The sequence below is a fragment of the Phascolarctos cinereus genome, unplaced genomic scaffold (genome assembly GCF_003287225.1).
Source record: "Phascolarctos cinereus isolate Bilbo 61053 unplaced genomic scaffold, phaCin_HiC Scaffold_5;HRSCAF=322, whole genome shotgun sequence".
Taxonomy (NCBI): domain Eukaryota; kingdom Metazoa; phylum Chordata; class Mammalia; order Diprotodontia; family Phascolarctidae; genus Phascolarctos; species Phascolarctos cinereus.
The window spans coordinates 28,297,812-28,316,295 of NW_027555958.1; the positions used below are offsets into that span (position 1 = coordinate 28,297,812).

The window sequence follows — 18,484 nt, forward strand, 5'->3', positions numbered from 1 at the left end:
TGAATTATGAGATGAATTGATTTACCTTTAAAAATTCTACGGTCGTATCCTGAACACCAGAATTCAGACCTTTTTTGTGTCTCAGTGGGCCAAATTAATTACCAGCTGGTGATCACAAAAGGTCTCTCGATCTCCTTTTTACAATGTGAGTTTGATCTGAAGATTTGAAATGAAAGCTTCAGACCCAATAGAGCAAAAATCTGTTTTGGGGAATTTGGAACACAGTGTACACAGCCCAGCTCTGAGGGCTGCTAATTTGCCTGTGGTTCTTGAGCTGCCGAAGACTTCTGTGATCTTGGTTATTCTTAGCTAAGGCGCCGCTTTTTACATGATCTTCGTTGTTATGATTAAGAAAATAATGGACAAACTCCTCTAGCTCTCTTTCATCCCCACCCTCTAAATCCAATTTGTTTCAAAAAGACATTTTTAGACATACTTTGTTCTACTGAGACAAATAACAGCCAAGAAAGGAACAGTGCTCATTTTTCCTTTAACTTAGCACTGGATAGAAGACAACAAGTAGAATTGGGCAGGCTCATGTGCTTGCTTCCTGGTGGCCTCCTGAACTCAGCTGAGTGGGTGGAGGACAGCTTGGGCAGGCAGGACGACTTTGATTCAAGGCCTTGTGACTGTACACAAGTCATTCCCTCTCTCAGCAGGACCCCGGTCAGTTCTCCAAAACTCTTACTTACAGAAGAGTTTCTGATTTTTGTTGGTATGAAAAATTTCCACACTGAGCTAAAATTTGAAGGACTGAACTCCAAACGTAAATACCCATAATAGACATGCGATATGAAACACCTGTTAGAATCCATGTGTGTTTGCAATAAAGAATGTTGGTGTTACTCAAAGATTAAAATGCATTTTTCTTGTTGATCAAAGTAATCCAGGAAGCACCGTAAACTGTTGGGTGTCTTAAATGCCTTAATTCACTCCGCAAACAATGAGCCCTAGCCATGGCCAAGGCATGGTGGGAAACACAATGAAAAAGAAGATTGCATTCCTTGCCTTCAGGGAGCTTACAAGCTAACAGGTGTGATGGTGGAATTGAGGATTTTTAATTTCATTAGAAATTTTGCTCAAAGGTTTCCCAGCCTAAAACAAAGATTTATCTTTCTGAGGGCCTGAGGGCATTACCATTGATTTGCATATAATACGGATAGCCATCTCTGTATGTTTCTTTCCCCCTTTTGAGAATAGGGTTTAGGTTTGCCACTACTGTTATCTAAAGGGATGAGAATAAGAACAGGGTCTGGGCTTGTTAAAGCCTTTGGTTAGGGAACTTCCAGGTGAGGAAGCTCTCTCTATCAGTGAGTCTAGCATCTCCTCTGTAACATAGGGCCAGAGGGCTGCCCAGAGTACTTGGGACTGAAGTGACTTTTGAATGCCCAGGGTCATTCAGATACAGGACCTGAACCCAGGTCTTCCTGGCTCCAGGGCTAGCTCTCCATCTACTGCACCGTGCTGTCTGTCATTGTTATCTATAAAATATTAAATGAAATACAGTAAAGTTTGTTCTGTCTTATGCGGTTATCCATTCAGAAGGTAAGTGCCTATTTTTTCATTTTTTGGTCAGGGTACTCCAGCTCTGCCCCAGCCTGGCATACAATCAGAAACAGTGGTGAAAGGAACAGTCGCTAGAATCTCCATGGAAGACAGTAGCCCCGAGAAGAGCCGAGAGGAAGCCGTGTCCAAAGGCCATGTGATTTATGAAGGAAAGAGTGGGCACATCTTGTCTTATGACAGTGAGTATGAACAGCAGCCCTGAGGAGTGCGCCTCCAGCCTGCCGGGGAAGGTTTGCAGGGAGCTGGCACCGGGGCTTCCCGAGGCAGCCCCCTTCTTGGCCTCAGCAACCTGTGGGTCCTGGTTATGCCCTCCCCATGTGTCAGCCTTGCAGATGCCTAAAAACAGCTTTCCTGTCTCCTCTCCAGTCTTCTCTTTAGGATTAACAACCCCTTTTCCTTGCATGGATACTGTTAGGGCATGACTTTGGGGATCTTTCTGCATGTTCACCTCTAGATTCTCCTGTTTTTTGGTGACTTTGCTAAAGCATGGTATGCAGAACAACAACAACAACAGTAATAATGCTAGCTAGTATTTATAAAGTGCTTGCTATATCTTAGCTCATTTGATTTTGCTCACACATGAACCCTATGTGGTAGGTGCTGTTGTTATCCTCACTCTGCAGATGAGCAAGCAGGCTGAGAAAGTTAAATGATTTACCGTAGTTGCATGCCTAGTAAGTGTCTTAAGACAGGATTTGAACTCACATCATCTTAAGTTATCTCCATCTTGACTGTGAAACTGATTTTCTTTAACCTAAGCTTCAGATATGACTTTTATCCCTGTTAGATTCTGCTCAGTAGATGCATTTTTTGCATCCTTGCACCATTATCCAATATGTTAGATCTCCCTCCTAGCTTTATGTCATTTACAGAGCTGACAGCAATGCTGTCTGTGCCTTGAGGTCAGCAGCCGAGGGCCAGGCTGTGATTTCTGGCAAACTCAAAACCTCCTTCCAAGTTGAAATTGGACCATGCTTGTCACCATGCTTGTGGTGCTGTGCTCTTGTGCTCATTCTCCATTGTGTTCTTGGCTTCCATCTTCTGTATGTCCATGAATTCCTGGGACATCCACAGAGAGTTTCTCCTTCTTCTTCTCCTTGGTTTCTTTGTGTGTCTTTAGAATTTCTTTCCTGAAGGTTTCCTGTCTCCCCTGGGCTGACTTTTCTTCTTCAGAAGGAGTTGCTTATCTCTTCCTTCTCTCCTTCCCTGCCACATCACATTCTCTCTCTTTTTTTCTTTTTTTTACATGTCACATTCTCTTACTACTCTGCCTCCTGACCAAGGGCTCTTGCTCTTGTCCCAGCCTTTTTCTCCATTTCCTCACTGAAATGCTTTGGATTTTACTCAGAAGATTAACTTATTTAATAGCATTGCCTTGATAAAAAGATAATTTTTTTTATATATTTGGAGGCACGGAATTTCACCTGTTCATCAGTTTTAAACACCTTGACCAGGAAGTATTTTTAAGGTTTAACTTTGAATTGCTTTTAAAAAGTTACTTTGATAAAATTAACAAAAGCAGTTAAAATTATCTGTAAATATCCATTTTGCACAGAAAAGCCAGATAGAGGACAGTAAAATGGGAATTAGGATAACCTTATCCATATCATCTTGGAAAATCTTAGTAAAAATTTAATTTTCATTGTCTTCCTGGAATGTGAAGTTGAGAATCTTGAAATGTTTAAATATCTCTAATAAATTTCACTTGGTTGCGTTTTTTGTTTACATTTGGAGAAAAGTTAGGGATCATTCATTCAGAACAGGCATGTTGTGTGGCCAATAATTTTCTTTACATTCAGAATGTTTTGCAGGTGTGAAATCACATTCCTCTGGTCTGTGTTGTACCGTTCACTGTGGGGTTTAGAGTTCTGTGTTCTGACTGAACCTTGCCGAATGGCTAAACTTGTTTTTACATTGTGTAGATATTAAGAATCCCCGAGAGGGAACCAGGAGCCCAAGAGCTGCTCATGAAATGAGTTTAAAGAGAAGCTATGATTCCATGGAAGGAAACATTAAACAAGGGATATCGCTGAGAGAGTCTCCTGTATCGGCGCCGCTGGAAGGTATGGTGCCGATGTGCAGGTGATTGGAAGGAAAGTCACTATTCAAAACTAGTTCATAAGGCTTTCCTATTAAATCCATTTGAGGTACAGCATTGTATAGAAATTCCTTTCCAGAAAACTTTCAGCACCGATGCGTGGACAGAGCACTAGGCAAAGTGCTGAGAGTACTGCCACGGTGAAAAGGAAGCTGCTCCTGCTCTCCAAGCCCTGCCCTGAGAAGGTGGTGCCTGGGCTGAGCCTTGAAGAAATTGGTGCGTTGGTGAGAAGTATCAGAGATGTAAAGGACCTTTGAGATCACTGAGTCCAATACTCATAATTTACAATTTGGGAAACCGAGATCTAAGGAAGCAAAGCAACTTTTCAAGGGTCACACCAAAAATGGTGGACCCAGCATTTGAACCCTGCCCCACTGACTCCAGATCAGCTATCTTTTCTCTGCACACAATGAGTCTTGATTTCCTCTTAATCCATAGTACTGGAGTTGAAATCTCTTAAGAATTACCATGCAGTTGATAGTTTCCTCAGGGTCGTAGTCAAGCAGCAAGCATTGATTAAGTGCTCGAGGTGTGCCATGTGTTATGCTGGGCTGAGATGGAGACATCAGGAAACAAGAGACTTGTATTCTAGTGAGAAAGACAGCAAGCACATAGAGAGTTGATGTTGTGTGAACAAATGTAAAGTAGACAGCACAAGTAGCTCGGGAGGGAGAGCAGGAATCTTGAAGGAATGAAGAGATTCTCTGAGGTAGAAGGAGGGGGGCATCCTATTCTGGACATGGGGGATGGCCAGCGTAAAGGCACAGGAGAAAGCAAGTGCCACATATGGAGAATCGAGAGAAGGCAGTTTGGCTGGATATCAAGTAATGGCCAAAAGGGCTGGAAAGATGGGCTTGTGTATATGGCATGGAAGGTGGTCAGATCTAAACACATGAATTTATATTTTGTGCTGGAGACCAACAGGGAGCCCCCTGAGTTGACTGGATGGGAGAGTGCCACGGTCAGTTCTGGACTTAAGAAGAATCACTGCCAGCTGGGTGGGGGTTAGACTTGGGACACCTATAGATAGGTGCTTATGATAATTCAGGTGAGGATGGATGAGGGCCTGAGCCAGTCTGGCAGCTGTGCAATTAGAGAGGAATTTGTGGAGATAGAAATGGCAAGATGTGGCCACTCTTTGGCTGTGTGGGGTCAAGAAGAGTGCAGAGTGGAGGAGATACTGAGTTTGTAAATCTGAGAGCCCTGGAGGATGGAAGGACTTTGAACAGAACTTCGGAAGTTTGGGAGAGGCGTGGGTTTTGAAGGGAAAGACAATGAGTTGAGTTTTGGAAGTGTTGAGTTGGAGGTGCCTCTGGGACAGCCCACATGAAATGTTCAAAAGGCAGTTAGGGATGCAGGGCTTAAGCTTGGGGGCGAAGGGGGCTGTCTGTATAACTGAGTCATTTGTGTAAAGGTGACCATTTTTCAGGTTCCTAAGAGGCAGAAAGAGGAGAGAACAGGGTCAAGGACTGACCCTTGAGGAATATCTGCACTTAGTGAGCTCCATTTGCTCCCAGTCTTGGTAGACCTTTTCATAGTTCTTGTTTTTTTTCCACTCTCAGTAAATTGGTGGGTTTTTGTTTGTTCTGCCCCTCCTTCTCCTATTTATCCTTCCCTGTCCAAGCGCAGAAGCATTGGGCTGCTGTGTCTTCACTTTGAACGTAGCTTTACTTTTTGCTTTTGGTCTGATATAGTTCTTAGGCTCTGCCATTTTATACTTAGGAAGGTCTATTTAAAATCTGACACGTTTTTGTGTTGTGAACTTCATGTTACTATTTGTTGTTAAGAGTTCATGGTAGAGCTTCAAAAAAGCAACATTCTTCTATGGAGGACACGTTAAAAAACGGTCACTGTGACGGATATATTAAATGTGAGTTCTCAGGATTATATGCTGTATTTGATTATTTGTCTGCTTTTTGTTTCAAAGGGTTGATATGCCGTGCACTGCCCAGGGGTAGCCCTCATTCTGATCTTAAAGAGAGAACAGTGCTGTCTGGTTCTATAATGCAAGGTAAATTAGATATTTTCTTCTCTGTGGATTCATTTCCCTTTTGCTGGCAAAAATGGTTGAATTTCTATTTAGTGTATGAAACCTGCCCTCTGGGGTTAGTAGTGAGTTTGCTGTTGGATTCTTATAAGGTTTAAGTCTTTCCGGATTTTTCTTTTTGAGATAGACTTGACTTATTTGAAAATGTATAGGTGCCCATTTGTTCATGTTTATAAATATTTTCATTAACTACTTTTTGGTAATCATTATACGTGTAAAAATGCCTTAAAATGTTGATCCAAGAACTTCAGATCTGGAAAAGTGCCTTAGCTATAATCCAATCCATCTCCCTCATTTTGCAAATGAGAAAATGGGGCCTGGAGAGTTTGTGACTTTCCCATGATAAGCCATGATAACCTCATGGTGGAGCTGGGACTAGAACTCAGATCTCTTGAGTGCCAGCCAAATGTCCTTTTCTTCTCTCATTCATAATTCTAAGGAATTGAGTGCCTGGTATGTGCAGGGAAATTAATATATTGGGTATTGCTCAAATGAAATTGACTAAACAGTCTTTGAATTTTTCCTTCGGAAGGCACGCCAAGAGCCACAACGGAAAGCTTTGAAGAAGGCCTTAAATACCCCAAACAGATTAAGAGAGAGAGTCCTCCCATCCGAGCATTTGAAGGAGCTATTACAAAAGGAAAACCCTATGATGGAGTCACCACTATCAAGGAAATGGGACGTTCAATTCATGAAATTCCAAGGCAAGATCTGTTAAGTCAGGAAAGCCGGAAAACTCCAGAAGTAATCCAGAGTACAAGACCCATAATTGAAGGTTCCATTTCTCAGGTAATCCTGTTTTAGAGGGTGGGTCTATCTTTGCATTTAGCAATCCCACTTGCAGCCAGAAAGTGACAAGTTTAGTTCTGGAAGAGCCCTTTGAGAGCGTCTGGCCCCGCCCCCTCGTTTTAAATGAACTAAGGGCCTCAGGAGTTCAGTGACCTGCCAGAGTCAGGATCTGAACCTAGACTCTTTGACCTTAAATTTATCACTCTTTTCTATAAAAGCTTAGAAAATAAGACCCAGTGCTCCTCATAGGACTTTAGGACGTGGAGAGCAGAGGGGTGGGTCAGGAATATAAATACAGAAGCTATCATCACAGTAAAAATGATTTATCTTCTTCATAGCATGTAATGTTTTTGATTCAGAACAGGGAGATTCAGTTAGGTGGTTCAAGTCAGATGCTTGAAACAGGGAGTAAAAACAGTTTAATTTTTAAAAGTTAAGTCTTTTTCATATCCTGGGATAAATATTCATAGTGCTTGTTTTTCTCTTTTTAGGGCACACCCATAAAGTATGAAAGCAGCTCTAATCAATCTGCCATTAAACATAATGTCAAGTCTCTAATCACGGGCCCTAGTAAGCTCCCTCGTGGGTTGTCTCAATTGGAAATGGTTCCAGAGAATATCAAGGTGGTTGAACGAGGGAAGTATGAAGATGTAAAAGCAGGAGAACCAATTCGTTCCCGGCATACGTCAGTTGTTAGCTCTGGTCCCTCTGTTCTAAGGTCAACTCTTCACGAACCTCCCAAAGCACAACTGAGTCCTGGAATTTACGAGGACACCAGTGCAAGGAGAACACCTGTGAATTATCAGAGCCCCATGTCCAGAGGGTCCCCCATGATGAACAGGACTTCTGATGGTATGGTTTTTTGTAGCCTTGTCTCACCCTTCTCATTCAACTTTATGTCAGTCACAAGCAGCAGCTTTCAAATTGGAATCTTTAAACTAACATGAGTCCAAAAGGAATGTGAAAACGTAATTCAGTTTTGTTAGATGCCCACACGTCTCTCTCAGTCACCAGACGTAACCAGCTAAGTGCTTAGTGGGTGCCAGGCAGGCGAAAAGGAGAGTCCCTGCTCTCAGGGAGCCTAAAATCTATTGGGGGAAACAGCTTGTTTTAGGCTCCAGTTATTCCTTTGGGGAATTATCCCTTTTCTCAACACAGTTTGAATGTTTACCTTATTAATTAGGGAAAACATTCTTTAGTTCATGTCAAAATGATATAATACAGACTCCATCCTCTGTAGTCTGCCTCAGCCGCCATTTTCATGAATGCCTTTGTTAATCCTTTACAAGAAGAATGCAGGTTAGTCAAGCTCTCGCTTGATGTGGTCCAGTGGGCCTCATGAATCCGTTCTGATTCTGATGGATGAAAAGGCAGAAGAAAAGGACTTTGATCCCAGTGCTGTGGCGCATTTTTCTGCCGTTGAGCTATCAAACTACTCCCAAGTGGGATCAGCACGTCATTCTTCTTCTTTCCAGTCCGGGCCCAGCTATGGAGGGCTTGGTGTGAGAGCCGTCTTTGTGGTACAGGCAGCCACACAGATGACCCGTGGTCTTTGTAGGTATCAGACTCTTCCTGGAAGGAGAGCTTCATCTCATGGGATGAGACCAAGAGGCCTTGGGCTTGTTGTGAGCTAGCTAATTCCCCTCCCTGTTCTGTTCATGTGGCATTGGGCTCAAGCTCAGTGGTCTAGTCATCAGGAGTTACTGAGTACTCACTGGGGCGAGGACTAAAGTTTTGGAAGTCAGAGGCTTCTGTGAAAGAGGAACACAGAACAGCATACTCATAATTAAAAAAACATACAAACCCATGTGACTCAGTAGAGTGTAAAACAAGTGCTAACAGATCTTGTTAACACAGTGTTTGAGGCTGCTTAGAGATAGATGGCATGACCAGGTACCTAAGAAGGCTTTCTCAATGAAGCAGGCTTCTAAGCTATCCTCCCTAGTCTTCTGTGATTCAGAGCCCCAATGCTGACCCTTTGTGGCTCAGTAGCTCAGCCAGGGCTTTGTTTCTTCCCTCAAAGTGACCTAAATTCGCTCAATACATAATCCTCATGGCATTGACACCAAAGCAAAATGAAAGGGTCCCCCTTCCTATTCGTACTCGGTAGCTGCCTCTGGCTGACATTTCACTTCAGTAGTGTCCCACACGATTTTATTTGTATACATTAGGAGGGAATGCAGTTGAAAGTGTGACCTGCCCTTTGCTTTGTATTCCCTGAGCCTCACATCTCACTAAGGATGGCCTTCACTTTTCTGTATGGTTAAAAATGGGTGAGACACATGGCACAGCAGTTAAGATCCTCCTGTGTGACAGCCATGGTGCTCTGCACAGGGAAACAAAGGAAGATAGAAGACAGTCCCTCCCTACGAGGATCTCCCAGTGCTTTGAAGATAGTGAGAAGAGGTGGTCGGTCGTCAACGTGTTGCCTCCCTTTAAATTTCAGAATCAGGCAATCAGTAAGCATTTATCAAAGGCTTGCTGTGTGCTGGCCACTGTGTTAAGTGCTGGAGATACAAAAAGTATAAAATGGGGGGAGGGGCGGTCATTGCTGTATTCCAAAAGGGGTCCTCCTTTCAGAATCTCAGGTGGCAGCTAGTTCAGCGTCATTCAAATACTGAGCATTGCCATTGGGCGAGGTCTTGTATTCATGCCCCGCAAAAGATTCAGAGATGAGTCCACCATATTCCTAGCCTTTGGTGAGCTTCCACAACACAGGCACGTAGACAATTTTTCCCTACATCTACACAGATGGAGTAGAAATAAAATAGATGGAATTTTTATTTTTAAGATGATAAAATGTATGTGTTCTCATGAATCCTTGATAAATGGATCCATTCTGTAAATGTAGGTTACGTCATCTGTCTTAATGAGTGGTGTTACTTTTTCAGCTGCCGTTTCTTCTGGGAAGTCTGCAAATCATGAAAGGAAATCTACGCTTACTCCTACCCAAAGAGAAAGTGTCCCTTTACCATCTAAGTCTCCAGTCTCAGGGGTGGACCCTGTCGTCACCCACAGTCCCTTTGAGCCCCACCACAGAGGCAGTGCACCAGGGGAGGTCTATCGAAGCCACCTTCCTGCACACCTGGATCCTGCAATGCCATTTCACAGGGCACTGGACCCTGGTGAGTACTGTTTTGGGCAATAGAGGCTTATGACTTAATTATTTAAAAGAAGAGAGTGTACATTTCTCGGGTGAGAGGCCCTTTCCCTCTCTTCTTCCCCTTCCATCCATTCCTTAAGAATACAGAGGCTGCAGCAGCCCTGTACTACATGGGGAGCCTATTAATATCATTTGTTCATAGAGACAATTTCCATGGCAACTGACATTTATAGCATGCATTAATGGAGATCTTTCCCAGGATAATTATTCTCTTAGAAGTTTTAGTGAAGCACAAGTAACATCAAATACCAAAGCCCCCCTGCCCCTTGGATGTCATCTCTTAGTATCGCTCAGCCTGTAGTGAGCTACTTCTGTGTTGGTGGCTCGGATTTACATTCTCTCCACTGGCTCACGGCGTCTTAAAATAACGCATTTTCCAGGAGAGCAGCCTGAGGGCCCAAGACCTCCCTGGCTACGTACACATGTTGGCTTTTGCCCATGTTGCTTTCTTATCTGGAATGCCTTCTGCTTTCTCAACTCGAAACACATGCATCCGTTCTCCCTTTCAGTTCCCCGAGCATTGGCTGAGAGCCTGCTGTCTACCAGACGTCATGCTCGATCTCTGTGGTACAAAGACAGAAGTGGAACAGTCCCTGTCCTTGAGGAGCTTGTGTTCTGTCGAAGGGAAACAATGTGTCTAACAGATCAATAAATGCAAAATAGCAGAGCAGTTTGGAAGGGGCACACTAACAATCCCCATAAGAGAATATTGCATCGAGGGTTAATTCTGCCGAACCGTTTTCATTGTTCTCTTTAATTTAGTTTTGCTTTCTTGCTATTATCTACTAGTGAGCAGACTCAGTGAGAGCCAACAACTGCAGAGAGCAATTACTGGCATTTTGAAAAGGGCTCCAAAGGTATTTTGTTATTGCCAGTGTTCTCAGGCTTTAGGGAAGCAAATTTTCAGTCATCCAATGGATCATCTAGTTTCCTAGAGTTCCCTAGGACTCAGAGTGCCCACAAACCAAGTCATCACCAGAGGCAAGTTGTTGGCACAGTGGTCTATGGAGAAAAAATGCTTTAGAGTTAGGGTATCTTTCATTTTCTTCCCCAAACTAACCGTCTTTGGTCTGTGTTAGCTTGTAACTTTTATACAAAATTAGGTCAGAAGTTAGGTCTTAGACAAAAACAAAGTCTTCAGTATTTTTTAAAAATATGTTATGACATACGTGTGTGTGTGTGTGTGTGTGTGTGTGTGTGTGTGTGTGTGTTCATGTTCCTTTTTTCTAAAGTTGGTCCATTTGTTTTTGTCTGATTGTTGATTAGCACAGATCAGATCCATTTCTCCCCTCCGCCTAGCAATCACTAAGTCTGTGTTTTGCACCCTTGTAATTCATGATTAAGTGCTTATTATCCATCTAGCCTTTCTTGCCCCAAGAAAAATAAAGGTGACTATTTATAGTATATTTGTGCCAAGAAATGAGGAATACAAATGCCATTCTGATCCAATGTTCTCATGAATCTGATGGATCAGAATTAAATCTCTTCTAAAGAAAAGTAATGGTGTAGGTTGTTCTTGGGGAGAACATTATAATTACACTATTTAGAAGTATTTGGAAATGAAAACTCCTGGAGAATTCTTAGATATTGTTAAAAGTACTGGGAAGATGAGTAATTTTAACTTTTCTCTGCCATTTCTCCTTGAATGCAGTAGGAATACCTAAGGGATAGCTGGTTAGCAGTGCTGCATGTGCACCATGCACTTCATGGAGTTCGTCATTAGCTTTTGGACTTCTCATTGGATGTTTGGCTGCCTTCTCCAGAGACTGAACTTCTGTCTGTCTGTCTCTCTCCTACAGCGGCTGCTGCATACCTGTTCCAGAGACAGCTTTCTCCAACACCAGGTTACCCAAGTCAGTATCAGCTTTATGCGATGGAAAACACGAGGCAGACAATTCTAAATGATTATATTACCTCACAACAGATGCAAGTTAACTTGCGCCCTGATGTAGCCAGAGGACTCTCCCCCAGAGAGCAGCAATTGGGTCTCCCATATCCTGCAACCAGAGGTATGTCTCTCTGATTCCTCTAGCGAATTCTTCTTGTATGTGTTAGGGTAGACTTTTATGTGGTTTCTGCTGAGGCCACCATCCCATCTAGCTTTTGAAGGCCTCCCAGTCCATGAAGCCCACGTGGCGTCCAGAGCAGGGGAGTCAGTGCACAATAATGTCATTCACATGTCTGTATAGCGCCCGAGGATTTGCAGAGCACCTTGTTCAGAGGCTGAGAAGGTTCTGGGAACACACAACTGGTGAGGTATCTGTAGCAAGATTTGAACCCAGATCTGCTGACTCTTAAGCTCAGCACCATCTACTCTACTATATTGCCCCACAGCATTTTATCTCTGCCAGGCTTCATTCACTGGGCATGAACTTAGTAAAGGAGCTCCAGGAGTGTGACTCTTCCCCTGTGGGGTGCCAGAATCTTTAGGAGTTTTCTATTCCATTGGTGAATGAGCTGGAAAAGTAACGGAGGAGGATGTGCACAATTGGAATTTGTGTGTGTTTTACATGTCGGCCGAGAGGCAGATTGGGCAGAGAGCTGGCCTTAACAGCAACAAGTCGTTGACCTAGCAGATATCAGAAGACCAGGCCCCTGCTGTTTGGCTTGAGAAAAAAAGGACAAAAATCCTCGTCTTAGCTTATTAATCTTTATGACAGGAATCATTGACTTGACCAATATGCCTCCCACCATCTTGGTGCCTCATCCTGGGGGTACAAGCACTCCTCCAATGGAGAGAATCACTTACATACCAGGTACCCAGCTGACCTTCCCTCCTAGACCTTACAATCCTGCTTCAATGTCTCCAGGTAAGAATCCTTGCTCTGCTTCACCTTGATTAAAAGCGTTACCTGGTGGTTTTCCACCAGTGCTTCGTGAGTGTAAATTTAGAGTTAGAAGGGGCCCTGGCTTGATCTATTCCAACCTCCTTATTTTAGATAGGAGGAAACTGAGGCCCAGAGGGGTTCGGTGACATCCCGGTTCATCCCAGGACAAAGTATCCAAGCTGAGCTTTGGACTCAGGTCTTTTCCATTAGAGCCTACTCTCTTTGTGCCACCCCTCTCTGATGGCTGTGGTGCTGTTTATCGTTTTGGGTTTTGGTTAGCAATAATATGTTCCTATCTCTCAGTTGTTAATGGAGCAGCTGTGTCTTGGAGAAATATTTTAAAATCATTGTATTCATAAACATTTTCATCTGAACCCCTCTACTCATAAAACAGGCATAGCCTCCAAGTCTAGAGCTTTTTGTAAAAATTGTGCTTGTTTGAAGATTTAAGTTTTACTGCTGTTCCTGCTGGGGATATAAAAGCCCATGGATTTGGTGCGTTTTACAGGCCACCCATCACACCTGGCTGCATCTGCTGCCGCAAATGTTGAGAGGGAGCGTGAGCGGGAAAGGGAGAGAGAGAAAGAACGTGAACGAGAGAGGGAACGGGAGAGGGAAAGGGAGCGGATTGCTGCTGTCTCTTCAGAGCTCTACCTTCGTCCAGGTAAGAAATGGAAGGTATAAAGTTCATTTGCTTATTGTTCAGTGGAGAAGCATGATTCTTGTTATTGAGATTCTAAGCTAAGTCTGTCAAAGTGAATGTGGGAAGTCTAACCCCATTTGTAGTACTGGACAGTTTTTTTTGTACACACACACACACACCCTAAAAGATGAGTTAGACCTGTAGGATATTACAGTTAAAAGTGACCTTAGAAATCATTAATTGAGTTCTCTCATTTCTTAGAGCAGAGATTCTTAACATAGGGGCCATTAGTCTGATGGGTAGATTTCAGGACATTCACGAACTCGGCTAGGGGAAAAAATTTGCATCTTTATTTTCACTAACCTCTTAACTGAAACATTTATTTTGATTATGTAAAAATCTTATCCTGAGGAAGGCTTCATAGGCTTCACTAGCCTGCCGAAAGGGTCCATGAGACAGAAGTTCAGACCTCCTGTCATAGAGGAAGAGCCAGAGGTGAATAGTACAAAAGGGGCTCACCTCAGGTCACAAGAGGATTTAAGTGAAGAGCCCAGACTTAACACCAGGTCTCCGGACTCTCTGTTTAGCCCTTTTTCCATTATACCTACCAGTGTATGTAAAAGTGAATCCCACAAACCCTAGTAATCTGTAGGAAATAAGATTTTCATAAGAAAACGTCAGTGCTAGAGACATGTTTTCCTTTTAAAAAATACGAACATGGGATTAGGAATGTTTATAAAAATATTTCATGATTTCCAGTAGTTTTTTCATTGAAAATACTTATTTTCCTCCCAGTTTCTCCTCCAGTTCATACTGGATATTCCATGCCTCAAGAGTCACCAGCCGAGTCTGTGGCCAAGTTCATTTGGATAGAAATACCCTCCTCCGACTCGCTCATTGATCCATTTAGCCTTGGGGTGGAATGGGCACCTAATTAGCTGGGATTCCAGGAAGCGTGAAAGACCTTTTGATTTTTTCTCATGCCGGAAAATAAAAACCAGTCTTTTAATGTTTTCATTCTACTTATAAGTTTGTAGACTGGGTATAGCTTTGTAGGACTGCCCATTAAAGATACATATTTAATGTAACTGAATGAATGAATGAATGGAAAAACATTGATTCATCATCTACTGTGTGCTTCACACCTCACTGTGATGCAGAAGCAGTCCCTGCCCTCAAGGAGTCCAAGCACAGAGGGCAGGCGTAATGTGGGGAGCTGTAGGAGGAGTCAGATGGGCTACAGGAGAGCAGCTCGGTCACCAGATCATCAGCAGTGGCACTGTTGTGCTTCATAGCTCCAGAGCTGGAATGGGGAAGGAGGTAGCGAGGCCGCTGAGCTGGCGAGGGCTGAGATGACTGGACAGGAAGGGGTGCCGTGAACTCTGGGGCCTGAAAGTGTTTCGAGCCATGGTTAAGAGGCAGCCCATCTGGAACCCAGGACTGTCAGGCAGTGAAAGCCTGTGGGGGCAGGGGCAGGAAGGTGGGCATTGAAGGGACTGGATGCTCGTTGTTTTTCTGTTCTGAGGGGTAATCAGAACTTGAGGTGGTCTCGTAGGAAACAGCCTGGAAGGAGAAAGTCAGTGCCGTCCTTTCTTTCACCTTGAGAACCCTTCTCTGTCCAAACCCCCGCAGGTTCCGAGCAGCCTGGACGGCCGGGCAGCCATGGCTACGTGCGCTCCCCTTCTCCCTCAGTGAGGACACAAGAGAATCTTCTGCAGCAGAGATCCACTATTTTCCAGGGGCCCAACGGAGCCAGCGTCATCACCCCCTTGGATCCCGCCGCGCAGCTGCGCATCATGTAGGTGCCGCGTGCGTCTCTTCCCAAGGAAGCTTTCAGCTCCTGCTCCTCTTTTGGATGGGTTGAAACCGAATGTCATTAGTATATAAAAACACGCTTCTGTTCTACAAGTCTTGACTTTTGTGCAGTGAATTCGTGTTCTCGTGCGGCTCTCAGTGAATAGGCCCATCCTCCATAGGCACCTTCAGCTCCTAACTGTTTGGGAATGTGTTGGCAGTGGACATTCGGTCACAGATGAAATCCCCTGCGTCCGGTTTTTGCAGTTCCTTGTCATTGTCAGGAATAATGAGGCCTCATTCTGACGCCATTTTAGTTCACCAAGTACTTTTACTCCCTCATCACATGTGGCCCTCACCGCAGCCCCTGAGCTAGCTAGGCAGGGCCCGGGGACGTCAGGGAGGTGCCCGTGGCAGCCCCGAGGCAAAGGGCGGTGATGCAGAGAGGTGCCGACTGAACGCCTCTTTTCCGACTCTTCCTCCAGTTCTCTTTCCTCTCCACCACTCGCCCGCCCGTTGATTTGTCGCTGTTACTTATTTGCAGGCAGCTGCCCCCCGGCGGGCCTTCCCTAACTCCAGGCTTGCCTGCTTCCCGCTACAACACCGCAGCCGATGCGCTGGCTGCTCTGGTGGACGCTGCTGCTTCAGCCCCTCAGATGGAAGTGACCAAAGCGAAAGAGAGTAAGCACGAGGCATCACGGCTGGAGGAGAACCTGAGAGGCAGGCCAGCACTGGCTGGTGAGCAGCAGCAGCAGCAGCAGCTGGAGCAGAAAACCCTGGAGGCAGACAAGAGGTCCGTCCAGTGCCCGTACACCTCCTCCGCGTTCCCGAGCGGCAAGCCGCAAGGCCAGTCGTCTTCAGTCGTTTATTCTGAGGCGGGAAAAGAGAAAGCCCCTCCCCCTAAGTCTCGGTATGAGGAGGAGTTAAGGACGCTGGGAAAGACCACCATCACCGCAGCCAACTTCATCGATGTCATCATCACCAGGCAGATCGCCTCGGACAAGGATGGGCGGGAACGCGGCTCTCAGAGCTCTGACTCTTCCAGTAGTTGTATGTATCCCAGCCTCGGCTTCTGAAGACCGGGAGTTCAGTCACTGGGTGCCAGGCAAGGTAGAGTAGGCCTAGCTTCAGGGCCAGAGGCTTCCCGAGGTGTATGTTTACTGAAAAGAGGCGCGTGGCGGTAGCAGCATCGAGTTGTCCGCAGAAGCGTGATGGCTGACACCGCCGGCCCAGCCAGGCGCCTGTCAGGGTGTCCTGGAGGAGTGGGAAGGCCACCGAGTGGGCTAAGACAGAGGAGAGGCATTGGGCCTTTGCTTTAGAGCCAGTGCCAGAATTCCAAATAAGACACGCCACCCAGAGCTGGGGGGTAATTAAGTGAGATTCAGTAGCATTTCTTTCATCCACATTAATGGAGTTGGACAGAAGCACCCATTATCCCAGAATCATTTGTTTGACCATACATTATATGTATGTGCAATTTATGTCTATACACACACACACACACACACACACACACACACCACACAGAGAGAGAGAGAGAGAGAGCTAGGTGGTGCCATGGTGCACAGAGCACCAGGCCTGGAGTAGAGAAGACTCATCTTCCTGACTTCATATCTGGCCTCAGACACCTACCAGCTGTAGGACCTGGGGAAGTCACTTCACCCTATTTGCCCCAGTTTCCTCATCTGAGCTGGAGAAGGATGAGCAGAATCATCTCACCTGCCTTTGCCTAGTTGGCATGGGAGGCAGGCCTGGAAGACGTAGGATCTAGGGATTGGCAAAGTGAGACAAACTGCTGGGGAGATTTCTCCCTTTTTTTGAGGCATTCAGGGTTAAGTGACTTGCCTAGGGTCACACAGCACGTAAGTGTCAAGTGTTTGAGACCGGATTTGAATTCAGGTCCTCCTGACTCCAAGGCCAGAGCTCCATCCACTGTGCCACCTAGCTGCCCCTGGGAAATTTCTCCTTTGACCATAGCTGTCACATGATGATGCTCTCTTCCTGGAAAGAAGAGCTCTGTGGCAGAGAGAGCTGGGAAGGAAGGAGTAGGAAATGGGCCAGGGAACATTCAGGGGTAAAGTCCTAAGAACTATGTGGTATCAGAACAAGAACCAGAAGGCAGCAGGTCCACATAACCAACATCATTCATTGGACATTGGACTTTTCTCCTTGTATGTCTCAGTTTAGGCCAGATTCAGTAGGTAGAGCTAACGCTGCCCTTATTTAAAACTTCCTCCGCCATGTTCAACCTCAGGGAAAGTTGAAGCCCCTGTTCCTGCCACGTGGGATTGTAGCTCCTTAGGAACTAAACCCAAAGGTGGGGTGGGAGACATTTGTAGTCATGCTCTCTGGAGGGTGTAACTGGGCATTTAAGACAGTAGTAGCCATTCTTGTTTTTTTTTTTATAATTGGGAGTTATGTGCGGGTTCTGGTAGGTTCTCCACTAGCTTGCCATCTTTTTTTTTCTCTCGCCAAAAACACCAGTTGGATGTAAGGACCATTTATTTTCCTCCAAGTATTCCCTAACATTTCTGTACGTTGCCTTGGCTTTACACAGTAGTTTAGAGTTTATTTGAAGTGACTTTGGTAATTGCACCTCATTCCAGTTGTCTACAAAAATGCTTACAGACAGCTTTTCATGTACTGTGTCAGAGAAGCAGTGTGGGTGGCTTATAAATCTTTCTTAGGAATGTGAATTGTCTGCATCAGAACATCAGAATTAGGCAATCAGCCTTAAGGCCTATGCCTCTATTACCCAGCTTCAGAAAGCACTTCACTGAGCCATCTTTCCCAGGATAGCACTACTGTTCTTCTCTTGGCCTGCTATTAGCCTGTTTTTTAGAGGATTCATAAAATGATGGTGATGGCGCTGTCATCTGTCCTTTGTGATTTGTAACATTGAGGAAAATATTAATTGTGGTAAAGACATCTTTGAAAAGCAAATCTATCGCTTTCTTCTATTCCATAAATTGTATAGTTTTCTAAATTAAGGGTTATCAACAGGGGAATGGAATACTTTTTTTTCATTGAAATTTGTGGGCAGGTTGAAAATGATTTGTTTTCTAATATATACATTCCCTTTCTTGAAGTGTCATCTCATCGATATGAACCGCCTGGAGATGCTATTGAGGTGATAAGCCCTGCCAGCTCACCAGCACCACCCCAAGAAAAACTCCAGGCCTACCCGCAGGAGGCCGCCAAGACAAACCCCGCAGAAGGTGAGGCTTTCTGAAAGCTGAGGCTCTTTGTGTTGAAGTCTGACCAACGTCAAAAAGCATGAGCATTTGCCTTTTACAAAGAAGTACAGAAAAAGAAAATTACATATGAAGCCGTGAATCACTGTTGCTTACAGCTTGGCTTTTTAAAGTTAGATTCTCACACCTACCAGTTTCCTTTTTTGTGTTGGACAGATGCTAGTATGTGCATATGCTCTTCATTTTTAGCATTAACTAAAAATGTTAAAATTGGTCTTTGTTTTAGATTGTTACCTTTCAGTAAACTCTTTGCTTCTGAAAAATTTAAATATGGTTTTTTAATTTTAGAATGAATCTAGAAA

At 44.6% G+C, this 18,484-nt stretch overlaps 1 protein-coding gene across 7 annotated transcripts in view; it reads left to right on the plus strand.

Moving 5' to 3' along the window:
- Positions 1-18,484, plus strand: part of NCOR1 (nuclear receptor corepressor 1) — a 185,496-nt gene that overhangs the window by 147,904 nt on the left and 19,108 nt on the right. For all 7 annotated transcript variants that reach the window (XM_078154739.1, XM_078154738.1, XM_078154743.1 and 4 more), the window contains 12 exons: positions 1,577-1,745; positions 3,489-3,629; positions 5,592-5,675; positions 6,244-6,500; positions 6,992-7,352; positions 9,392-9,625; positions 11,463-11,672; positions 12,324-12,473; positions 13,000-13,155; positions 14,767-14,932; positions 15,473-15,978; positions 18,018-18,146. In XM_078154739.1, the coding sequence (XP_078010865.1) occupies positions 1,577-1,745; positions 3,489-3,629; positions 5,592-5,675; positions 6,244-6,500; positions 6,992-7,352; positions 9,392-9,625; positions 11,463-11,672; positions 12,324-12,473; positions 13,000-13,155; positions 14,767-14,932; positions 15,473-15,978; positions 18,018-18,146 (2,563 nt within the window). The remainder of the gene's footprint in view (positions 1-1,576; positions 1,746-3,488; positions 3,630-5,591; positions 5,676-6,243; positions 6,501-6,991; positions 7,353-9,391; positions 9,626-11,462; positions 11,673-12,323; positions 12,474-12,999; positions 13,156-14,766; positions 14,933-15,472; positions 15,979-18,017; positions 18,147-18,484) is intronic.